This window comes from Podarcis filfolensis (assembly GCF_964270895.1).
Source record: "Podarcis filfolensis genome assembly, chromosome: 2".
In the NCBI taxonomy this organism is placed as follows: domain Eukaryota; kingdom Metazoa; phylum Chordata; class Lepidosauria; order Squamata; family Lacertidae; genus Podarcis; species Podarcis filfolensis.
The window spans coordinates 23,871,833-23,897,051 of record NC_139605.1 but is presented as its reverse complement, the minus strand read 5'-3'; the positions used below and the strand labels follow the sequence as shown (position 1 = coordinate 23,897,051).

Here is a 25,219-nt window from a genome sequence, read left to right as displayed (position 1 = left end):
CCCTAGATTTGAAGTCAGAACCAGAGCTATCTCATGAGTAGGAGGTTCTCAGCTCTTCACCTTTTTGTTGTTTGTAAGGACCAAGAAGACCGGGGGGGTGAAATGATGGGTAACATGGTTCAGAATAGGCGAGTTGAAGTTTTCCAAAGCACCTGAGGAAATTTTCAGGTGTGCTGTGTGAACTACAGCTTCATTCACACATTTCCACAAGACTTGGGGCAGTGAGTTACCTGTGCTAAATTATGCAGGAGGTGTGTTTTTAATTTTTAGAGCTTTTGGAGTATTGATTACTTACACACTTAAGGTTCAGTCTGAGCTGTGTGGATTATGGTTGACGGAGGCATGACTGGAAATCTGTATAATCAGCTGATAAAAGCAACTTTTGTATCTGTTGATGAAACCTGTAGCTACAATGAGGGTGTGTGTAATCATGTGCAAAGCCATTGCTTAACTATTGTACCATCTGTGGATCTTGAAGTGATTTTTGAAATGCTAGTTCAGTCTATTAGCACTGCAAGTTAAAGGGTCACTCAGACAAATTCTAAAGTAGGCAAATACATCACAATGGCTTCTTCCTTCTTCCTTTGTTCCGCCCTGAGACTTCTCTCAATCAGGATAGTATAAACAAAACTCCACAAAGCTCTCAAACATGCATTTTATTGAAGTTCACAAGGCACATGTGGAGATATTTACTCTCATTCCAGTAGGCTTTTCTTTGGCTTTGAATGAATGTGGTTAGGAAGTTCTCTATGGAGTTCTGTAAGAACAAGTGAGTTTACCCCTCTTCCTCGGCTTGCAAGAACTAAACTGAACCAGGTTGCAAAGAAGAAGGAGGTTTTTCCCACTCTGGGCAGAGCCAATAGAAACTAGAAAATTATTGTGCCTTCATTTCCCAGTCTGCCTTGAGGTCTGGAAAGGGGAAAGGCACTACCTTTTCTTAAAGGAGCAGCATTATTATTCCTTCTACTTAATACTAATACTATAGAGAGGTTTGCTATCACTAAATAATTGAACCCTGTGGGGCCAGAACATCCTTTCTAGCAGAAGACAAAACAGGGTAGTGATAGTCCAGCATGGCTATTCTTAGGGTATCTGGTTTACAGATTGGCACTTGATTTCCACTTGTAGTTTTTGACAGAGAGAAATCACAAACCTTTCATGTCTTACCATGCAATCCTATGCATGTCTACTCAGAAGTAAGCCACATTAAGTTCAGTAAGGTTTACTAATCCCAGGTAAGAGTGTGTAAAACTGTGGCCTTAATTACTATTTTATAGATGTTTCTCTCCATCCTGCTCTCTCTGTTTTTCAGTGTTTAAAACATGTTTTCTCTGGCTAAGAGCAGATGTCTTTAACATACCTCATGTTAGACTTGTGAGTAAATCCATTTGCTTATTGAAGGCGATTTTTAAAGAAATAAAGGGGAGAAAGCTCACACCACCAACAACTGGCAGTTTAGCTTTCTGAGAAATGAGGTTGGCTGTCAGTCAGAATATGCCACTCTAGTAATGAAGGTCGAAGAGAGAGAATTCTGTGTGGCTATCAATCTCCCATGTAAGCGATAGACAGTGATGGAGCTGAGGTGGGTTGTCTGTTTGTATTGTGTTTGTGTAAGGTCAGACAGTGAGACAACAGTAGCTTGCAGTCAGCGAGAAAGTGCAGAGAGAATGTGATTCAGATGGTGCAGGACAGCCTGAAGGTCAGGACTGACAGAATGACAGGCCATCAGAGGAAAGAAACTAACTAGATGCTATCCAGGGTCCTGCTTCATGAATACAGTTCTGGGGTAGCTGATCAGTGTCAGTGCAGGACAGGAATAAAATGGCTGCTGTTAGAAATACACCTCTAGCTCAGCTGTGACCCCTGCGCCATATCATGTGAAATGTCTACAAAGCAAAAAGAGAGTTTTGCACTGTATATTTTCAGACTTTGCTGGGAAGATTTTGTCAGTTGACTGCTTAGATGTTTTATTAGGAAAAACTACTTTCCAGGCAATGATAGAATTTGCTTTCTTTCTGTTTCTTAGAAAATCAAAAAACAGAAGGTCATTTTTTAGTTTATAATATAACTTCATAATATTATTTTTCTTCTCCCTGAGATGTATAATGGAATTTCTTTCTTTGGGACATAGATAGATAGATAGATAGACAGAGTGTGTATTCAGCTTCCACGATCTTATTCTCATAATTCTAAACCATGGTTCAGCATTATGTGTGAATTCAGCAAGCTTATTTATGTGTGAAATGGATTGGTTCTATATTTCCGTTGCTTTTAATCTAGGGACGTAAAATTCCTAAAATAGAAGAAGTGGGCAGGGATAGCCAAGGGGCGTACAATCAAAGACTTGAAGCACAAGCCACCCAGCACAAGCCACCTGCCACTGCCACCTCCTCCTGCACACAGCTCAGGAATTGGATGCCACCCACCCACCCCTTGCCCTACAGGTAGCTCTTCTGTGAGTGGAGTGCTACACTTATGGGAACAATTGTGTGCATCGAACCCTATGCAGAAGGGGCCAACTTGATTGGGCCCTGTTTATGTTGGACACAATCCATGCAGATCCCTTTCAACTCCTGTATATCTCAGTGGAAGTAACTTGAGACCATGCTTCACTCTCTCACTGAAATGAATGGTTACAGTAGAGAAACATGGCAATAATTGTACAATTGTTAATATTTGTCTGTAGTTCATTTGCACCATGTGTGTGTGTGTGTGTGTTGCCATTTTATTTTAGCATGTAAGGTTAGCCCCCTCCCCCTAAGAGCTTTTTGGGCAGAATATCTGTTCCCCTACAGTTTTGCTTTTTTGACATGTGATAAGACTCTGAGAGAGTTTGGGTATGTGCTGATCATAGGAGAGCCTTATGGAGCATAAATACTGTGGCAATGAGGACTCCTCCCACCTCTGCTACAATTTTGCCTCCCTGTCCAGATGTCAGCAAGGCAAATGAAGCCATGTTCACTGTACCTTGGTTTCCCTTCCACAGTTTAAGCTTTGCTTTTCTGTCCTAGACCAAACCTTTACTATGCATGTGTAAGTAAGTAAGTAAGTAAGTAAGTAAGTAAGTAAGTAAGTAAAGGAGTGCCCCTGACAAAGACTCTTTACTCAAAAGGTGCGGGGACTAATTCACTACATTCCCCCTAGTCTCTCCATCCAGTGACCAAAAGCACTGGGGGCGCTTTCCTTTCTGACCCCTAGGAGGGAGATTCTTTGAAGAACGTTTCAGCTGAGAGACTTTATTAGGAGGCACCTTTCATGTTCTGCCTTAAGCTAGGCTCTTTCCTGCCTCCGTAATGAATGGCTGTAGGTTGCAGGCCTGCTTTGCTGTACAGTGGTACCTCGGGTTACATACGCTTCAGGTTACATACGCTTCAGGTTACAGACTCCACTAACCCAGAAATATTACCTCAGGTTAAGAACTTTGCTTCAGGATAAGAAAAGAAATCGTGCGGCGGCGGGAGGCCTCATTAGCTAAAGTGGTACTCCAGGTTAAGAACAGTTTCAGGTTAAGAACAGACCTCCAGAACAAATTAAAAGACTGCTCCCATAGGACTTTTTCAGATCAGGAAGTGCAGGCAGCCATGACAGGGGAGTGCTGGGGAAATGTTCAGTGGAAAGAAAAATACAGTGGTACCTTGGGTTACACATGCTTCAGGTTACATACACTTCAGGTTACACACTCTGCTAACCCAGAAATAGTGCTTCAGGTTAAGAACTTTGCTTCAGGATGAGAACAGAAACTGTGCTCCGGCGGCATGGCAGCAGCAGGAGGCCCCATTAGCTAAAGTGGTGCTTCAGGTTAAGAACAGTTTCAGGTTAAGAACAGACCTCCAGAACGAATTAAGTACTTAACCCGAGGTACCACTGTACTGGTATAAGGCAAGGTGTTCTGCCGCTAACAAAGACTGCATCCACACTATACCTCTGAAGCACATACAAAACTCATTTTCCCCCTCAAAGAATTCTGGGCACTGTAGTTTGCCCCTCAGAGAGTCTGTTAAGGATTGCTGGGAATGGTAACTCTCTGAGGGGCAAACTACAGTGCCCAGAATTCTTTGAGGAGGTTGAAACATGCTTCAAATGTGCTTTAAAGTTATAGTGCATTTGTAACCAGAGAGTCTTCACTCAGAACATGTGGGGTTTAATAAACCACACATTTCCAACACCTCTTCCATTTTTCTTGCATTGGTCACACCCTCCTTTATCCAGTCATCTAAGAAGAAAAAAGTACCAGTCCTTACCATGTTCAAAGACAGGGAACCAGAAAGATGGTGCAGAATGAAGAAACATTTCGAATATCCCACCTGCAACCCACTTTCTTGATTTGGTGCAGCATAGCTTTGGCCCCTTATCATTTTACATATATTAATTAAAATAGGAAATACTTCTTTGTGCACAAACCTTTTTAAAAAATAAACACATTTTTTTGTCCTGCCTTTCTTCCAAGAAGCTCAAGGCGATACCTATCCTTATTATTCACACAATAACCCTGTGGTGTATGAGAGACTGATTTGCTCAAGGTCATCCGGGAAGATTCTTGGCTGAGCAAGGATTTGAATCTGGGTCTCTCATGGGAACATAGAGATCAGCTAGCTCAGTGTTGTCTACACTGGATGACACTGGCTCTCTGGGAATTCAGAAAGAAGTATTTCCCCAATCCTATCTGGAAACACAAGGGATTGAACCTTGGACCTTCTGTTTTTAAAGCATGTGTTCTACCCCTGAACTATGGCCCTTCTCCAATCTTAGTCCATCATTCTAACCTTGAGAGACAGTGTGGTGTAGTGGTTAAGAGCGGTAGACTAGTAATCTGGGGAACCGGGTTCGCATCCCCGCTCCTCCACATGCAGCTGCTGGGTGACCTTAGGCTAGTCACACTTCTCTGAAGTCTCTCAGCCTCACTCACCTCACAGAGTGTTTGTTGTGGGGGAGGAAGGGAAAGGAGAATCTTAGCCGCTTTGAGACTCCTTCGGGTAGTGATAAAGTGGGATATCAAATCCAAACTCTTCTTCTTCTCTTCTTGTGCTTTTCAAGCAGTACTGCTTATACCACCTGATATACTGTGAAGCACCACTGGTTAAAAGTCCTGTTCTAAACTATTACACCAATATTTCCCAGGTACCTACAGGACCTGAGGCAGTGTGCCTCTGAATACAGAGAACAATGGTAGAAAGTGCTCTTGTGCTGGTGGCCTTCTCATAGACTTCTGGTTGGCTAATATGGGGGGGGGGGAGAGATGCTGGACCAGATAGGCCTTTGGTCTGATCCAATAGAGCTCTACTTATATTCTTACTCGTTATTCTTACTTATTCACTACAGGAAATAGGGCTCTGGAGCAGATTTCATAGAATGTAGATTGGAAGTTACCACTAAGGTCGTCTAGTCCACGCATAGGCAAACTTGGCCCTCCAAATGTTTTGAGACTACAGTTCCCATCATCCCTGACCACTGGTCCTGTTAGCTAGGGATGATGGGAGTTGTAGTCCCAAAACATCTGGAGGGCCGAGTTTGCCTATGCCTGCTCTAGTCCAATGCCTTGCAATATAGAAATTTTTCACCCAGCGTGGGGCTCGAACCCTCGACCCTGGGATTAAGAGTCTCATGCGCAACTATTCAGGCATTTGGCGTGATCCAGCAAGGCTCTTCATATGTTAACTTGACCTCTGCATATAAGAGAGTTTCTATGAGAGGTACTAATGAACATGCTGCTCACCCAAGTAGTGGGTGTCAGCCTTGAGCAATGCAAGAGAAATTAGATCTATAGCTCTGCCTATGTTAGCCACAAAAATACAGCAATGGCCAAGTATGCACATTAGCCCCTTCATACTGTCTCATTCAAGGTTTTCCCATGTGACGTGATGGCATGGTTGCAGCAGAACAGGCAAGAACCAGTAGATGAAACCAGGTGTGGTCATGCATGTTGGGAGCAGCACTCAATTTGCCCTTTGCCGGTAACAGCTGCATTTCTGATGTGACATGGTTATGTAATAACACAATACGCCTGGGCTTACAGCCAGGCAGCCATCTGGACATGCTCTTTGCATCATAATAGTCACAGGTATTGTAAGTCCTCTGCACCGCAAAACACTTTCAAGGGGCCATGGTGTAGAAAAAGGAAAGAAAAGAGGGCTTTGATCCTTTAAATTTCACCAGTTCGGATCAGGTATTTGTCAGGCTATATGTGCCTACTAATGGGCATTTTTTTTCCAAGAATGGGAGAGGTTATCATGAAAGGTGTAAAAGACACTGTGTTCATTTCAAAGCCACACTGGAACAGGCAAATGTCAAAGGGATTAACCCCAAAGAGCTATAATGTGTGTTTATAATTGCACACAAATGCATGTTATTGCCTCGTATAGTACTCCTTGGTTTAAAAGAAATGATTTTGATATATTTGCTTGAGCAGCATAACTAGCCCCCGAGGCACCGTGTACAATTAGAAAAGGGCATGGTGGGGGAGGTGGGGTTTCCAGAAAGACATCGTGGCCTTAGGACCTCTGGTCCTAATTATAATTTATAATTAACCCTGCGATTTGCACAAAGAAGCAGTCGGGGGGGGGGGGAATATTGTCTTTGCCATGAGACCATTTATTTTTAAACTTGACAACTCACTTCAGAAAGATTTCTTTGGGGGCTGATTAATAATTAGTCAATGAGTAATATTAGGAGTAGACAGGGACATTTTAGCTTTCGTGTAATGTGTTTACAATATTTTAAAATGCACACTATGAACAGCTAATTTAGGGTTTTAATATCTCATCATAAAGGCACCTTTTCCTGGCACTATCCCAACCTCCTTTTTCTCTCCACCCCCCAACACCCATCTGTACTATTATGCCCTATTAATTTCTCTAGCAGAATCCAAACAGTATCAAAATGGGGGGGGGGGGAAATCTGCTACCATTCAAGTCTGAGATATTTCCAATTCTGTAGGTTGACCTAAATTCATATAGAGGTGCCTTCACTGTAACATGTCTGCAATTCTTTGTGTGACTACATAGAGATTTACAGACACCACATGTCTGACGTTTCTGTGCACTGTTTCTGTCCTCCCTCATGTTTTGTATTCCTGATCTGGATCCAAGCATGACATAACTACATTTAAATGTGACATTATGTACACTTTTTTTAATCATTGGACATAAAATGGTAAAATACAAATTGCACAAGCTGCAGAAACCTGTGATTACACTTGTAAACATCAAATATTGAAATGTCTCGGAAGTGGCACCTAAACACACACACATCTACAGCAGAAATGTGGATTTCTTCTCCCACCAATAATGCCTTTTGATTACCAGTAAATTCTGTTGCCTTCGACTGCTTGCTTTGCAACAAGAGAATGTTCCAAATGCAGCAAAGAAAAGGAAATCCTAAGAGCAAGAATGCCCCAAACATTAATATGAAGGAGGAGGAAGCACACATATATAAATTGAGATAATATGATCGTTAATGACAATGGTTCCATTTCCCTTCAAGTATATAAAAATAAGTGCAGGGCTTTTAATTTATGTTTATATAATCATAGTGCCGTCTACAGATTCGTACTTAATTAATGAAATCATGGTGCTTCAGCTTCTGGGGAGATGAGCAACAAGAATTAACATAACTCATAAATTTCCCAAAGATGTGCAGCTGGGTGGTAGTATTTGGAATTTGACAAAAAACATTGGAAGTATTATTATTTGTGACATGGCTAAAGATGGGGGATTGTGAGGAGAGTAAAGATGACAGAACTGGTGCTAACCACTGTGACAAGAACTTGAAAAGCAGCCGACATGACATCTTTCCTATCATGCTGCTGAAAATGTCAACTTTGTGAAGGACAGTGAGAAAATGGTTTGCTGAATGTTTGAAAGGTAGATTCAAGAGATGCTCGTCATGTCAGATGTAATATAGTCCACAGCTGTTTGAGAAAGGAAGTCCTTGCAGTTGTGATGGCTCTTAGTTGGCAGGCCCTTCCAGACATCCAGGCGGCTCCAAAAATGGCTACAGTTGACCTGTAGATTGTCTGAAGTTTGTTGCTACATGATACACAGAAGCCAGCTGTGATATTTTATCATTATTAATTCCGTCTAGTGTTGTGAATATTTTTTAAAATAATAATAATAATAAATACACTGTTTCTGCTCACAGGTACAGTGCAATATACACAGGAGAAAAATACTTTGTAAGAACAGCTATGCAGACATATTATGTTTCACAAGTAGTTTTCACATGAGGTAATGAGTGACAGCGCAGTTAACACACACACACACACACACCATCTTATACCAGACGGGGCAAGTGGGATTGGGCTGAGTTAAAGCATCCCATTTTTCCAGCTGAGCTGCCAAGCATAATTCCTTGGATGCACCCATCCAGGAAGTCCCCTACCCTAACCCAGCAGAAAGCCCCAAAACACCACCAGTGGTAATAGGTGGTGGGTCATGCAGAGCCAACCTGCATTCTGCTAGATCCTGACCCACTCTCACAGTTATCGCTGGCCCACACTGAACTTGATCCAGACCCGGTCACTTCAACAGCATGGAGCTACTGCAGTGATTCTACCCAATTGTCCCGTCCCCCTCATTAGCCACTGACCTGTGGCAGCTTTCTGATGCTGCTACAATTTAGTTGCAACTCTAGCTTCTAGTAGCTCCCACATCAAAAAAAATTTGGATTGGGAGGCACTGGAAAGTACAATCCCCATGCGTTCAAACAGCAGTGGATGTAGCTGAAAATGCTCAGGAGTATCCAGGCCTTAAGGGTGAGGCCAGCAAGGTATCAGCACTCCCCACTGCCAGCACCTTCCTTCTCAGGGGTCTCTCAATGGAGAGCTCCTTCAGGTACTCCAATATTCTCTTTATTTTTGGTAAAACAAAGGTTTTTCTCAGGCAGCTTGGGAGACCCAGGCTAATCCACAAATAGATACAGTTACAGGTAGGTAGCCATGTTAGTCTGCCGTAGTCAAAACAAAATAAAAAAAACTCCTTCAAGCTCATACCAGTGACAAACTTAGTTGGTCTCTAAGTTGCTACTGGAAGGAATTTTTTAATTTTGTTTCACAAATAGATATAGATATAGGTACATATTTAGAATTCTGGTTATATTAGTCTGTGTTTTCTTCTTTTTTTCAACTATTCTCCCTCAATTAAAGAAAAAGGGTATTGCATTTGAGCTTTAGGAAAGGAGAGAGAAAATGTTGGTGAAATTGTTGTGAGTGGGGCATAGGGCAGTTGTTGTGTGTTTACCTTTCAAGATTGCTGTGGTGTTTTGTGAACATGCTTTCTTCCATTCAGCAAGCCATCTCTCAAGTGGTTTGCATTCTTAAGCCTCCCCTGTTGTCCATCATTCCTGAAAACACTATAATATTCTTGGCAATGTATGGGAAGCTGCCTACCAGGTCTCTGACAGCTGTTGGTCTGTTTATTTTTAAAGTATTTACTTTTTAATGACTCAATGCAGAAAGATTATTACACACACACACACACACACACACACATATATATATATATATAGGTTATATATATATATATATATATATATATATATATATATATATATTAGGTTATATATATATATATTTAGGTTAAAGGAATGATTTTTCATGGGGGGGGGGGAATGGCAAGCTCACTTATCTCAGGTACTTGGGAGCCAGCCTCCCAGTTTCCCATGCTTCCATTAAAACTCATGGGAAAATGTTATGGCCCTCCATTGCCGATAAAAGACTGCTCCCATAGGACTTTTTCAGATCAGGAAGTGCAGGCAGCCATGACAGGGGAGTGCTGGGGAAATGTTCAGTGGAAAGAAAAATACAGTGGTACCTTGGGTTACATATGCTTCAGGTTACATACACTTCAGGTTACACACTCTGCTAACCCAGAAATAGTGCTTCAGGTTAAGAACTTTGCTTCAGGATGAGAACAGAAACTGTGCTCCGGCGGCATGGCAGCAGCAGGAGGCCCCATTAGCTAAAGTGGTGCTTCAGGTTAAGAACTGACCTCTGGAATGAATTAAGTACTTAACCCGAGGTACCACTGTATACTCAACACCCTCAGTCACCAATAAAGTGTGCTCAACTCTGCAGAAAAATGGAGGCTACTTTTGTGAGGGAAGAAAGCTTTAAAGAAATTGGGCGGCAGGTTTCAGCACAGTGCTAGTTTTATTGCTCTGGTAAACTTCCTTGAGCCTACAAAAGGAGTGGCTCGGTAGTGTTTTGTGGAGTGCAGCAAAATAAGCAGCAGTCTGGTGCTCTGACCCCAAACACAATTGGAAGTACTTTCTCCTGCAATGTGTTCAGAATCAGAGTGTCAGCCATTGCCATCTGTAGTCTGTGGTTACCATTTTGTCTTCTTTGGAAGAAGCCGCTCTCTCCGTAGTAAGCATGTAGGGTTCACCATAAGTTCTAAATTGATGTCTTTAAAACGAAAGGAGTACAGGAAAAGAACAAGTTTTTGAGCCACATTTTGTTTTCTTCTGCATTTAGACTCATGTCAAGACATTTTCAGTAACACACGTCATAGGTTATTGCTGCAATCAGGGAAAAATCACACATTGCGTTTAATAATAGTTTGACAACATGAGATGGGCAACTACACATGATGGGCTTATCACCTCCTATCTTGGATTTTTCCCTTATTGGGCAAGTGCCTGACAAGAGGCAATGATCTGTAATAACTTGATCATGCAATAACTAGTGGTAACAGTTTCACACGTTCAGGTTATCAAGTGATAGCTACAATTATCACATCAACAACATAACTTGTGTACTTGCCTGGCATTTGTCTTTCAAACCTTTTAATTTATCTCAGTAAACAAATATTTCCTATATCTTAGGCTGCCGTCCCTAATTAGTTTGAGAATTACTCTTAGTTAAACGGACCTTCTCTAAAATAAGCAGTTGATTTGAAAATTAGCAGTGCCCTTCATTTTGAGCAGTTAAGGTTCTGTGCTTGCATATTTCTTTGAAATTACAATGAGGCCTTCCATTTGGCCTTTTGAGGAGTGTCTCCAAGCACTGTGAGTTGAAACTCTATGCCATGGGTAGGCAAACTAAGGCTCAGGGGCCAGATCCAGCCCAATCGCCTTCTAAATCCGTCCTGCAGATGGCCCATGAATCAGCATGTTTTTACATGAGTAGAATGTGTCCTTTTACTTAAAATGCATCTCTGGGTTATTTGTGGGGCATAGGAATCCGTTCATTCCCCCCCAAAAAAATATAGTCCGGCCTCCCACAAGGTCTGAGGGACAGTGGACCGGCCCCCTGCTGAAAAAGTTTGCTGACCCCTCCTCTATGCTGTCACTTTTGTCTTATTGTAGGAATGCTCACTTACTATAAAACAAAAACATACCATGCAATCTGAAACATGCCTACTCAGAAATAAGCCCCATTGAGCTCAATGGGGCTTACTTCCAGGTAGGTGATTCTAAGACTGCAACTTTAGTGGTAACATTTTCTAGAATAAGGAATTTTAAAATATTCTAAGTGTTTCAGTAGTTAAATGTTTCAAATTAAACAGCCTGCTAAATTTTCATGCAACTATATATTTAAGCAAAAATGAGGCCAAAACAATATACTTTTGTACTGCTTTATGTCTTCTCCTAGTGATGTTTCCAGTTGAGGCCTAAATCAATATTTTTATTCACCCAAGCTTGGTGTATAAAATGTATACTGAATTCAAACAGTAATACCATAGAATAATCTGAATACATGGGGTAGAAACCTATCAAACATGTAAATCTCTCTTTTCCTCAATAGGACATATGTATACAGGATTAGTGATAGGCAACCCAATTTTATGAGTGTTTATTTTTGAGTGTTTAAAATTCACTTCATCACTTTGAATAAAAAAGACAAAAATACATTTCCAAAGTATATAATGCCTTTGTTTTAAATGGGTGAGTTTTAACCATATTTAACATCAAGTGCTAATATTTATTATATTTTGAGGTTTCTGCATCTTTAGGTCAGTGAAATATTGACTGTACAGATTGTATTTTTTATATATAAAAAAAGTTAGGAGCATTCTGATTCATTAAAAGGAAAAATAAAGCTTACCAATTAACCCCTGACAGGAGGTTCATTAGAAGCTTTGTAATCCCTTGCCAAGTCTTTTGTATAGCCAAACTAGTCTAATACGAAGGGTTTACAAAGCTTTAATCCAAACACGGGAGGAGGCCTTTAAGTAAGAACATTTGTTCAGTTTTAAGACTTCTTCCATTACTCTTCCTAACAGAGAGAGAGACTTACAGTTACAAAGTGAGTACTAGCACACAAGTCCACACACTAGGAAATTGCCAGTAGTAGGAAATAGTGTTGCTAATTGTCTGGTTTGTTGACTTATTTTCTGGAATGGATTAGAGTAGTTCATTATCTTTTGCATGGATTATTCAATGGAACAGCATATGACCGCGCCAGCCAATTTGGGTATACAGAGAATTTGCAGAATTCCCTGGATCCACAGTCTTGGCTTTTGCCTGTGGTTTTTGTCGACCGCATCCGTGTAACAGAGGGATCATAGGATAGGGGACTGTTTTCAGCCTGAGGACTACATTCCATTGTGGGCAACCTTTCAGGGGCTACATGCCAATGGTATGTGGGACCAGGGGCAAAAGTGAGTGGGTGGAGCAGCAAATGTAAATTTTACCATTGAGTGGTAGGCTAGTGTCTACACACAGAGACACACTCCTCACTCTCCTTCCAGGCAAAACAAAAGGCAATATTGTGGGTTCAAGGATACATCCCAACCAGGTGGAAGCACTCAAGGTCAGTGCACAGCAGGACCAGTACAAGCTGTAGCTTGGGGAGAGATGTGGCTTGAAGAAAGTTCCTAGGACCAGGCAGAGAGAACAGGAGGCCTGCATTTTGAAGTTCCCCACCCCGGCATAACAGTTAAAGCAGACTTTGATTTTGTCATGAAATTCTACTCGATATTGATCCAGAGTAGATTCCAATGTAGAGTTAGCAGAGTAACAACTTAAACACATTGCAGGATTCCCAGAAAACAGACCAGAAGCAATCGTATTTCATTCAGCAAAGCTTTACAGTGGTACCTCGGGTTACATACGCTTCAGGTTACAGACTCCGCTAACCCAGAAATAGTACCTCGGGTTAAGAACTTTGCTTCAGGATGAGAACAGAAATCGTGCTCCAGTGGCGCAGCGGCAGCAGGAGGCCCCCATTAGCTAAAGTGGTGCTTCAGGTTAAGAACAGTTTCAGGTTAAGAACAGACCTCTGGAACGAATTAAGTACTTAACCCGAGGTATCACTGTACTGCTGCTGAAGGCAAATGAGAATAATGGTCACAAATCCGATACATTCAGGATTGGCACTGTCCATAAGAAATCCAGTTGCAGCGGACTTAACTTAAACTTACAATAACATAATAACTCTAAACCTTAACACTAAGCATACTATGTACAGATTCAGGTAGGTAGTCGTGTTGGTCTGATGCAGTCGAAATATAGAAAAACTCAAAAAAATTATCCAGTAGCACCTTAGAGACCAACTAAGTTTGTTCTTGGTATAAGCTTTCAGAAGTGTACCTGCACACAAAAGCTTATACCAAGAACAAACTTAGCTGTTTCTAAGGTGCTACTGGACATTTTTTTTATTTTTATATATATTTCATAATATGTACAGAACACCACACCAGAAGGAAAAGAGATAGAAAGGGAAAGGGAAACTCTGGCTCCTTCTAGCCCTACTTTTATGGTCAGCATGACCGTGACTGAAAGAGATAACAGAACCAGTTTAAACCAACTGGTCCTCGGCTTCTCTGAGGGAATAACCCAAACATCAGGAACCTTCTGCTTATCTCTTTCATACATAGAAGCTTCCAGAACCCTCTTGAATGAAGTAGAATAGGAAAGCTCTCTACACATCAGATCAATACTTTCTGCACTAAGAAATGCAAACTGACAGATTTAAGTCAACTTGTGCTTAACTGCTTTGCACATGGGTGGGAGTTTCACAGCAACGCATTACTTGCTGAGGTAAAATAATTAATTTGGTACTACTAGGCGTTGTTCAAAGAACTGCATTCTGCACGTAGGAAGAACTCTGCTTATTTCGCTGCTTTCAAAAGAAGCACAGATATTTCCACAGGAGAAAAACCTCGCTCCTCCTTTGTACCTCACACTGCATCGTTCACACCTTTGATCCTAATAACTGAAAGCTAGTAGGCCAGGATCTAAACTGGTGTGAGTCCCACTCACACACAAGCTCCGCCCTTTCAAGCAGCCCACCCCATAATGGGGACCCTATCGCTTCAAGTGAGTTCTGCCTAAGTACAGTATATCACATGAGACTGGAAGGGGGCTGGTGGGTAGCAGAATGATTCGGCAGCAGAGAATGAAGCTGTTTTTGCTTGCTGCCAAAATCATATGGGCTCACCTGTGAAGAGCAGTCGCCACCCTGCAGACCTGATCCAGAGGTGGCTTACAGATATGGGCCTCAGATGATGACCTCAGGTTCACATGGGGAAAGGCAGTCTCGAAGGTATGGAGTAATATAAGATATTCAGAGATTTGCCTCCCACACAAGTTACTTAGTGGCAACACAATTTACTGCTTTGGCCCTGTGCCTTTATTGAGGCTGCAGTGAATACTAATCCAAGAATTTCAACCCAGCTGGAGTGCCCAGTGTGGGGTGAAATGCCACACTCACACAAGGGAGGTGTACATGGAACTAGCAGTGACCTTGAAGTGAATGGGGGTACTCCAGGGATGGGGGCCCTGTGACCCTCCAGGTTTCCTATGTGGTGTTGGAAGGGACCCCAGAGTCATCTAGGCCAACCCCCTGCAATGCAGGAATATAACTGGAATTATAATCCCTGTCATTGTTAGCCACTAGCTGTGCTGTCTGGGGCTGATGGAAGCTGGAGTCCAATTATATTTAAAGGACCACAGGTTCCCCACCCCCAAAAAAACACAGAAGCTATTCAGGCTCTCTGATACCACTGATTTCAGGTAATCCGAGTCTGGAAACCCAATATTCAAATACTCTTATTTATTTGTATAATTGTTTTGACTATAATGTGATGGATTACAGTGCTGATGATTCATAAAAGTCATGAGGTAAAATGCAACTTATTCATAGCTTTTCTCCTCCAGGCCTGACGGAATAGGAACTGTAACAGTAGAAGAAAAAGAGCGGTTTGAAGAAATCAAAGAGAGGCTGCGGTTGTTATTGGAAAATCAAATCACACATTTTAGGTAATGACTGATGTTTCACCTTCCAGACAAAGAGCCAACTTGCTGCGTTTCAGATGCTGCAGTGATGATTACTTGCATAAACAGCAGGAACTTTTAAAGTGATTTTAGTGTACTATATGTTAGCATATAGATGGCACTGACAGTTCAGTCATAGAGATGTTACACAGAAATTGTAAAATGGAATTATGTGTGCATTTTTGCCATGAAAGGTTTAGAATAGAAGTCTACAGTGGAATGTCTCCATGTTATAAACAATTGCCTTTTTCTGTTTTTATCTTGTCAGTACTTATTAACTAAAAGCAGCCAGAAGATTGGGGTTTTGGTTTTTATAAAGTAATGCTATTCCAGTTTCAAAACCAAAATAGCAATTTCTTCCTCTCCCTGCCTTGCCCCTTCCCTCCCCTCCCCCCTGCCCGCCTTGTTTTCCTTATTCACTTTGAAACACACAAGCGGGGAGTGACTGGGACTTGCAGTATGGGTGTAAATCATTTGTTAGCTTTTAAAACATTTTGCACATATCCAAAAATGCTATGTATTTACCCTAGGTATTGCTTTCCATTCGGCCGACCAGAAGGTGCTTTAAAAGCCACACTATCACTCCTGGAAAGGGTAAGCGTATGGGTCCTGAAAGGTTGGTTTTTAAAAAAAATCCAGTTCTCATATTTGGCTCTTTTCATTCAGTGGAATTTATATTGACTTTGATTATATATTTGGAGTCTGGATGCCATTTTCCTTCCAATCAAATTGGAAATGAATGGGTGAAGGGGCTTTTCAATCTCCTGGCATGTTTGTGTGTGTCGTTTCATTTGAGCAGCATTCTTCAGTACACCTGCTCTCCACTTGGGACACACCGTGGTCCAGATTTCATGGGTGGGTTTGGTTCATAGCTGTCAACGTTCCCCTTTTTTTACGGGAAATTCCCTTATTCCGAATAGGATTCCTTGCAAGAAAAGGGAAAAGTTGACAGCTATGGTTTGGTTGGGCTGGGTTACCTCTTGGCCTCTCCTGACTCTATGAACAACACTAGCTTAAAGCTTCATGTACACGTGGATATTTTATAACACCTAGAATTCTAATTGCAATTTTCTGTGCCATAAAGTCATCGTTTTATCCTGCTAGCAGAAAAACCTGAACTCTTATTGAACTCAGCTCTAATTGAACAAGTACTTTAGGGCTGGTGCAATTAATCCGTACATCTAATAATAATGAACCTTGTGAACCGATCATTTTATCTTAACATCTCATGCACAGGTAGCCTAAATATAGTGCTATCCAGATGTTGCTGGATTTCCACTCCTAGCAGCTCACTTCCTCACGTTCCTCACGTTTTGTGTTCCTCAAAACGCAAAACACCTAGAACCATGGGTCAGGGTGATCAGGTTCAATAGTTCCCAAGATGCAATGGGCAATGCTGTTGCTGCCTGTGTTCTAACCAGTAGAGGGAGACAAAAGGCACTATGAACCCTTTGAAATATTTTAGGTGGGTGAAATGGAAAACAAAAGCAGTTAATTTCAAGATGACACAACAAATCAGTGTTTCTTATATCAAGGTTTTGATGAAAGACATAGTTACTCCAGTCCCTCAAGAGGAGGTAAAGACCGTCATCCGTAAATGCTTAGAGCAAGCTGCATTGACTAACTATACACGGCTCTCAGAGTATGCCAAAATTGAAGGTAAGGTGATTTTGCTACTAAAATTAACGCTGGTTTCCTGTTTCAGTGAGACGACTAAGCTGCTTTTTTAAAAAAAAGAAGAAAAAGAAAATAAATAAAATCAAAATATGCCATAGCTTGCAGGATAAATAAGGCTAGGGTAAAATCTTCCTCTCTCTTTTTAAGAACATGAAATGGTACACAGGGTAATTACTTTGCGGGAGAGTAAGCATGTTTGGTCACTTGTACAATATTCATATGTGCTGTGTTGTTGTTTTCCTAGAAAACAACCATTGAGATCAACATTGTATGTCATGTTTTGTAACTGGGATGGGAAACACAGCTAATTGCTTGTGACAGCGGAGTTCATGAAACAATGGAAATATCAGAAATTAAATATTTTTAACTGTGCACACTCATTTGTAAGCCAGCTTAGGATGTCTATTTATTTATTTTTCCTGGGTAATGTTTTGCCACCTCCTCTTTTATGCATAGCAGATCTTGTCAAATCAGTTGGCCCTGCACTTGCATCAGATTTCATTCTTGTCACTCTAAATTCGCCACAGCTGATATTATTGACCTTTTACGTTAGGGAAGAATAACAACTAGTGACCAGAGACACATGTAGCTATCAAAAAGACATTTTTAAACTTGCTTGAAGATATGCTTTTGGCAGGAATTCTATACATGCAGATAGATCTTTACACATTAATCAGTTTTCATTGTTACCTTTTTGGCTGCTATACAGTAATTTGAAACTCCTACACAACACGACAAATGCCTTGCTGTTAGATGTTTAATTTGAATTATGTGCTGTGGATTTGGGGTTCTTGTCATGTGTGAGCCATGAAGCTTTGCTAAATAAAGCAATGTTCTCGTTTGCTTCGAATAATAATGCTAGAGGAAACAATATCACCGTTCAATTATTTTTTCTCTTTCCATAGTCCTTGCTGGTCATAAGGACTGGATTATTGTGATATGCCCCATATTTCCAGGGTCTGTAGATTATACACCTCCTCTCTTTTTCAATGTCCCGTCCCCCCACGTTGACAATGCAAATTGTGTACCAGTGGTAATGAATTCATTGTTATGCATCCAGTGAGAAACGCTTAAGAATTGGGCACTAAAAGGATGTTTATCAACTCTTGACTTGGTAATGAGCGATGAAAATAGAAAAGGAACGCAGGTCTCTTGAGCGCTGTGCTATCAAGCAATTTATCAAAGCACTCGACTTCACAGAATGGTTTTAATTGGTGAACTCTGTTAAAAAATTCAATGTTTAAATATGCTGCACGAGGACATGGGAGAACTCCAGTTCAGAGGCAGTCTTGGGGTTGTTGTTGTTGTGACTTTCCTTTTGAATGGACACTGGACTCCCAAGGTCTCTGTGTAACGCTCACTAACTCTGTCGGTAAGCTTTGCTCTCTTCTTTCAGATATATCTATGCAAAAACAAACTTTATGATCTGTAAGTAAAAATGCATTCATTTCCCAAAACGTAGAACAGTTAGCGTGTACTTTCCTTTGGTGCCTCAATTCTTCTTGGTTGTCTTTAATTACCTTGCCCTCTTTTTTGGCACTGTGACTTTTAGGTCTGGGAAACTTTGAAGCAACAAACTTTTTTATTATTTGTTTTGTTTTCCTGTTTTGTTTTGAATTCCAGCTATTGTTTTCGGAGAAGTACTTCATCCCACACTACCTGCTCTCTTCTGCTTCTCTCCTTCCTTGTTCGTGGTTGGTTCAGCCACTTTTCTATGCTGCCTCTATAAAAAGTGGTTGCATCAGTTTCAGAGCATGCTGGGATTGTTAATTCAAAACAACCCAACATCCGCAAGCTGCATGCTTCAGGTTTTCTCTCATGAGCATAGTCCGCTCACTCTGAGTTCCTCTTTGCTTTTTTCTGCTCCTTTTTTTTTAAAACTTAAAAACAATCATTGTTTGACCATTTCTGCAGTGGAGTCTACAATTTGGAAACCAAATGCCTCCTTCGAGGTCTAACTAGCCTGAGAGCATTAAAATTAAGATAAGAAACAATTTCACAGCAATGCTGCTTGAGGCTATGTTTATGAAGAAATACCTGTGAAAGCCTTAGATACTGAAGGCTAAACTCCTTAGTATCTTGGAGCCTTAAATCAATCAAATTCTATTTCCTTCTATTCATGACGTTCTGATCATTATATTCCTGCAAACAATTCAGAACAAACCTTTAGAATCATGGTCACAATCTCTCTTGTGACTCATGAGCATGCTGAATGGTTAATCCAGTAAACCTCCAATTTAAAATCTTTTTTTTTAATTATTATTATTTTTTCCTGTGTGTATCCCAAAATACTCTACAGCTACTTTCCTTTTGAGCTAATGTAAAGTTTTCCTCTGACCTATGACCTATAACCTCTTTACCTCTGACCTAAGCCTCTTGCATGCCCAAATCCTCTTTTATAGGGAAAAAGAGAGAAATGTATGAGCATCCTGTCTTCTGCTTGGCCTCTCAAGTGATGGATTTAACCATTCGTGAGTACCTTCCGCCCTCCTCTCCATACCGTCTTCACTCTTTTCTGTTTTCATTACTTCAGTACAATCCAGAGCCAAACCAACTCACTTTCCTTGCTTCAAGTCTTTTAGCATTGGCTTTGTCTGTTGCTTCTGTCTGTGAAAGTCCCAGTGTGAGAAGTCCAGTCACTTTTTATCAGCCTAAAAAAAGAGAGAAAAGAAAAAGGTTAGAAAAAAAATCAGCTGTTTTTGTTTGTGACGAACTCCAATTTGTCTGTAAGTTTTTTAAGTTCTTCTTTCTGTCTGTGACCTGAATGCATTTTTACTTTGCTTCTGTGTAACCCCAATTTGTAAACACTTGTCACTGGTACACAATCAAAAGACAGCAACTACATAGGGGAGCAATGAGCTAGAGGTCAGAAAAAAAAGACATTGGGAAAGAGTCATCTCTATCTTTCCCTAACGTGTATGTGTTTCAAAAGTTCTTTACAATCTGTGCATACGACCGCAGAAAAATGTCTTCCCTGTACATTAGATCTTCCACGTCTCTTGTCTGTTTTCTCTCAAACAGAGTGCTATCCAAGGTTCTTTTTTCCTGAATATTCCTCTATAGAGAGCTCTGAATAGGACAAATTGTGTATATTCGTTTTACCAGTCTAATAGCCAGTATGCGTGCTCAGAGCTTAAACCACCTAAACACCAGTTTTTCTTTGTACAACATAACATTTTATCTTGGCAAAGCAAGTCGTTTTTGATGATTGCCCATGCTTCTGGGTGGTGGGAAAGATTTGGGCAACTTTTTTTCTTTTTGAATGTCATATATCACACATAACTGGGGGGCATTTTGATCCACTTGCTCATTAATCCTGCATATCTGTTCTTGTTTCTCTCTCTTTTCTCCTTGTTGCTTTCTCTCTCTTTCATATAGAGAATCAAAAGGATGCAGGTGAACAACTGTATATTATACATTGCTAGGATTGTTGAGTTTTTATTGATCTTTGTTTTCCTTTCCGTAGCTCCTTAAGATATGTACTCCTTTATAGAGAGAAGTTGGAGTTGCAGTAATACTTAAGGAGTTAATTTGTGCTGTCTTAATTCCTGTAATGAGTGTTCTCCTTCTCCCCTAAGTAGATCTAGTAGAACAGAAATTCAGTGCCATCTTACTAGGAGACGAGACACAGTTTAATCAAGAAAAAAGTTTACAAAAACAACCCTCAAAGTACATTTTAGAACTCAGTACTATTAGCAATCTGGCGTTCTGTTCAAACCACTGTTTGATACCTAAACTTAATCTCATTTTTGTTTTCCATATATTCTGTTCAATACCCTATTGGGGTTGAATTGTTTTCCTGTTAATGTGTAACTAACAATACAGTCGGAGAGAAGTCATGTTTCTTGTATTATTATTTTTTGTTTGTAATGTGGTGATGTAATGAAACAAGAATACAGTTCAGATTAAAAAAAAATTGAAAAATAATTCAGTAAAAATTCGTCAGAGATGCCACCTTTTTCATGACTTCTGGATATAAAAAAATATTCATTTGAAATTTCATAAGATCTGAACTGTTAATTTAATTTATTTTTCTTTATTTTTCTTGAGTCCTTCGTTTATGTTCTGTGAAAGCAGATTGTCTGGATTTTGAAGTGTTTTTAGAGAGAGAAAATATTTCTGCAATGCATAATTTTCTGCCTTGGATTGCATCAGGGTCATCTTTGAGAGACGCTACCACAAAGTGGCTCAGTATCTCATTTTTTCATACAATAATTCCACTTACACCAGAATGAACTATACTAAAATACTAGGAAATCTATTCTTTTAGTTGAACAGTTTGTCGTCCCCTAAGGAAAGCTCACAACAAATAACTAAAACTGCCTACCCTTCCCTTTGCATAAACAATATTATTAGGTAATCATTTTGTCACAATATCAAGGGCATCCAGTTATCTTGATTTATACAGAATTTAAACAGATATTTATGACTAATGGTGGCTCTGACAAGGACAGGCAGACTTACATGCATCAACTTGATGCATCCATAAAGTACAATTGAGGCTGCATCTGCATCAGGCATCAATGTACATTAGCAAAATGAGACAATCATGAGGGAATAGTACCCATGCCACATGTATATTGTGACCGTCCAGAATTATGGAGTGGATCTGAACATGTCTAGTGAACATGGTTCACTGGTCCATCTCTATATTTTTGAACATTCACCAGACATGTAAGGGATTGTCACTGTCAACAGTCTAAGTAACATAGTCTAGGTAACATGTGCTAGGTAACATAGTCTCCATATTTTGGTTATTCAGCGTATCTTATGTGCAGGTTATAGCTGTGGATTAGCCATCTTTGAGCTACACTAACAACCTTGCAGTTACATTTTTCTGGCATTCTATATATTTCCCCCCACTTGATTAAAAATGGGTCCGGATTGCATCCATTGTGTCCATGTTTCAAACTGAACTGTGTTTTGCTTGCTTTCTGGTTCAGAAAGTATCATGATGCAGTACACCTCAAATTGACACCAAAGGAACATGGTGGGTATTCAAACCACAACCACATGAAAGTCACTCTAAAGTCAATTGGTGACATCCATTGTTGTCCACCAAGCTGCGATACAGATTTATTATTTCACAATGGAACTTTCCCTTCCTCTCCTCCCCAATGTGCCTCCTTTGTACTCCTAGTAATCTGTTCCAGAAGATCCCCCACCCTCCAGAGTATATTTTGGGGACCTGCAAAGCGGATGAGAAGTGGGGGAAGTACAATCCTGTGAGCAGAAATATTCTCACGTGATGTAGAACATCACTCAGTAGAAGAATTCAAGCTCCAATGAATTCTAGCATATCATAAAACGTAATGCAAAAGATTCATTTATATTTGCACATGGAATTTTAAAATACATTGTCTGTTTAGAAAATAATAATTGCAGCAACCTTTAGGTACATTTCTATAGGTACAGTTCTGCACAGATATCTGAATAACTTCAATACTAAAGGGTCCTGCTCACTAATTTTCACTGTGTTTATCTTACTCTGCTAGAGAAGCATAATATGACATGCCAAAGTTAGGTAGATTTTAAGAGTGTTCTTAGTGATACTTCTTGATTTGCTGTAAGTGGCTTAAGGCAATTCATACCATATTACAGCTTATAAAACAGAGCATTCCTTGTACATGTATAGTCCTAATGTGATTTGGTAAAAGAATATATTTTGTTTAGAGTAGTCAGAAGGTGTTGATTAGCTGCAAAAGACAACCTGCATGTTAAATGGAGTAGGCAATGAAAGTAAGAACAATGGAACAGATATTGAAACCAAAATGTTGTTATTTGATCATGTAACTAGTAAAGCGCAGTCAACCCATAACAGCCTTGCATTTTGCAAACAAAGAGATGGTTATTGCCAGTTCTAACACAAAGTTGTGAAATATCTTTAAACCCTTTAGAAGGCAAACAAAATCTACTTCTGCATCGTTAAAGTGTTGAGTAGTGGCCAGACTACATGCAACTGAAGCCCCACGTGAGGGAAAAAGTGGATTCTTTCATATCAGAGGAATTCTCCATAGGACCAAAGGAGGCTGACTTGTCCTGGGACAAGACTATTTCTTTCTCTAGCACCCTCTCCATGATTTTAGGCAGAGGTCTTTCCAGTCACCTGTTATCTGATCCTTTTCACCCCAGGACAATCTCCATTCAACCCTCCTGCCATTTTAAAAAAAATCCCATAGAAATTTAAGAGGGACATACATAGATTCTGCTTTCATGCTGTCGGTCAATCTCGGCAGCATAGAGCAGCATGCAGATCCGGGTCCACATCCAGCCAGGGATGGAAATTAAGCTGAAAGGAAGCCTGAGCCTGTTACCAGTCAACAAATATACATTTGCACAGGGCAGACAGAGGTGTCCTCAGCCTCCTCCATCATCCCGTCTCCATTTAGGGCGAGTATGAGAACCAGTGGCCAGTTGTTGCAGCTGGAGAACTGTTTCAGCAGCCAACCCTGCCTATGTTCTCCCAACCATTACTTTCCTATCCAAGGAATCTCTAGCAATGAAAGAGTGGAAGTAAGGGTATGAAACACTTTGAAGTTGAATAGAAGGAGTATATAGCTACAGAGTTCTCCAGAAAGCATCTGGGATTGTTCTACACTAGCAGCTGGGTATGCTGCAATGCTACAGCTAATAGTGAAGCTGTTGCATCTCTAATATGCTGAAGGAACCTGAAGGCTTGGGTTCTAGGAAGCCAGCAGAAACAGAAAGCACCGAGAGCCTAAAGGGAGCTAATGTTTCCCTGCTTTTTCTCTCTTATAAGTCACAGGCAAACTTATAAGACGCCTTCTCTTCCCAGGGGTCTTTTCCCCCAGAGCTGAATCTTTGCTAGTGATTCCAACCAGGAGTCCAGCTAGAAGGGATCTCCTGAAAGCAGGATAGGAGTTGTACATGAGACGAGAGGCATTGTGTGGACAGAATGTGTGCTTGATTCTATTTATTGTTTCAAAGAAGATAAAGTAATTCCTAGACTGTAAAGACAGAAAGTGCTGCAGCACCGTAGATTATACCCAATCATCACAGAAAAATATCCACAAGGTGGCAAAAATGAGCAGTTTTCAGATAATGGAATAGCTTCTAAATGGTATTGAAGTTTTCCTGTGTTTTCATACCCACCGTTGGTATTGATTTATCCCGTATGATACCAGCTTTTCGGTACTTGTACTGAGCAAATATATTGCTTTTCACACCATCCTGAGCGCTTCACTTCTGTGCAATGGATGTGAGAAGAGGTTGAGCATCTCAGCAGGGCAATCAGCTCAGAGTCCTTGTGTGAATCAATACCTCCATACGGGAATGTCTAGCCTGCCACTATTGTTTCTGAGATTATAACAGCCCTCTTTTGAGCTGTTACAATCAGGTAAATCACAACAGCTACAAAAGACATGTAGAATATGGAGATGCCAATTCCTGCAAACTGATCTCTGCCGGCATTCTGCCCGTCCAAATGTCAGCCAGCTCTGCTCTGTCCCTAAGTCCCCAAGCTAGAGCGAATCAGGTCTCTTTAGTACTCACACATGCATAAATAATAATAAAAAAGAAATCTTTTTTTTATTTAAAAAAAAATGCTGTTAATGTAATCCTGAAAGTTGAAAGGGTGGTCCTGGAATTTGGACTTTTGTAGTGTGACGGTGTTCCTGGTTCCGCCCACTGCCTTTATAACCTAGCATGAAGCAATTACATCTCATGCCAGAGTTTGGCAGAAGCCATCTATATGCACTTGTTGGCATCAGTAGGGAATCAGCAGGGGTATTTTAATTACTATTGTGGTGCATGTTGCGGAGCTGTAGGGAAATATGCACAGATCCCTCCCTGGTTGCTTTCAAAAATACTTCTTCCTATTTCCTTTTGTTTTTACAATTTCATTTCAAAGAAAGAAAAACCAGAGTAGTGGATCAATGTGCTGAGAACTGCACAATCCAATCCATAGGTCATATGTTTTAAGCTGTTTTGTTTTTTTAAAAAAAATACTTGATAAGGCCAGCTGCTATGGCCACTTTGCTTTACGCTGTTTTCTTTCTTTATTCCTCTCGTTCTCGCTCTCCCCACCCTTTTTTCTGCTTCACTCTCTTCCCCATATTTTTCTGCTTTGGGCGCCCACTCATGTGCGCGGGCACTTGCAAACAAGCACACCCCAACTGCAGTTGCGCAACCCAGGCGTGTTTGACAGCTGCAGGATTTAAATGCCAATCAGCTCTGAAATATATTTTTCATCTAGGTCACTGTAGGTGTCTAGGTCTGCAGCAACTGGCAGAAATGTGCAGCTGCTGGCAAGTTCAGTAGCTGGAACATATTTAAGGCTGGTGCAGAGTTGAGTTACTGCAGGGCTTGC

The 25,219-nt window shown here is 40.6% G+C and overlaps 1 protein-coding gene across 13 annotated transcripts in view; it reads left to right on the top strand.

The window, feature by feature from the left end:
- The window catches only part of CADPS (calcium dependent secretion activator), a 348,429-nt gene that overhangs the window by 215,553 nt on the left and 107,657 nt on the right, over positions 1-25,219 (top strand). For 4 of the 13 annotated variants that reach the window (XM_083600424.1, XM_083600423.1, XM_083600418.1 and 1 more), the window contains exons 14-18: positions 15,097-15,198; positions 15,744-15,807; positions 16,749-16,872; positions 19,293-19,361; positions 20,269-20,286. In XM_083600424.1, the coding sequence (XP_083456550.1) occupies positions 15,097-15,198; positions 15,744-15,807; positions 16,749-16,872; positions 19,293-19,361; positions 20,269-20,286 (377 nt within the window). The remainder of the gene's footprint in view (positions 1-15,096; positions 15,199-15,743; positions 15,808-16,748; positions 16,873-19,292; positions 19,362-20,268; positions 20,287-25,219) is intronic. The other 9 variants (XM_083600416.1, XM_083600415.1, XM_083600422.1 and 6 more) reach the window with 3 other exon arrangements.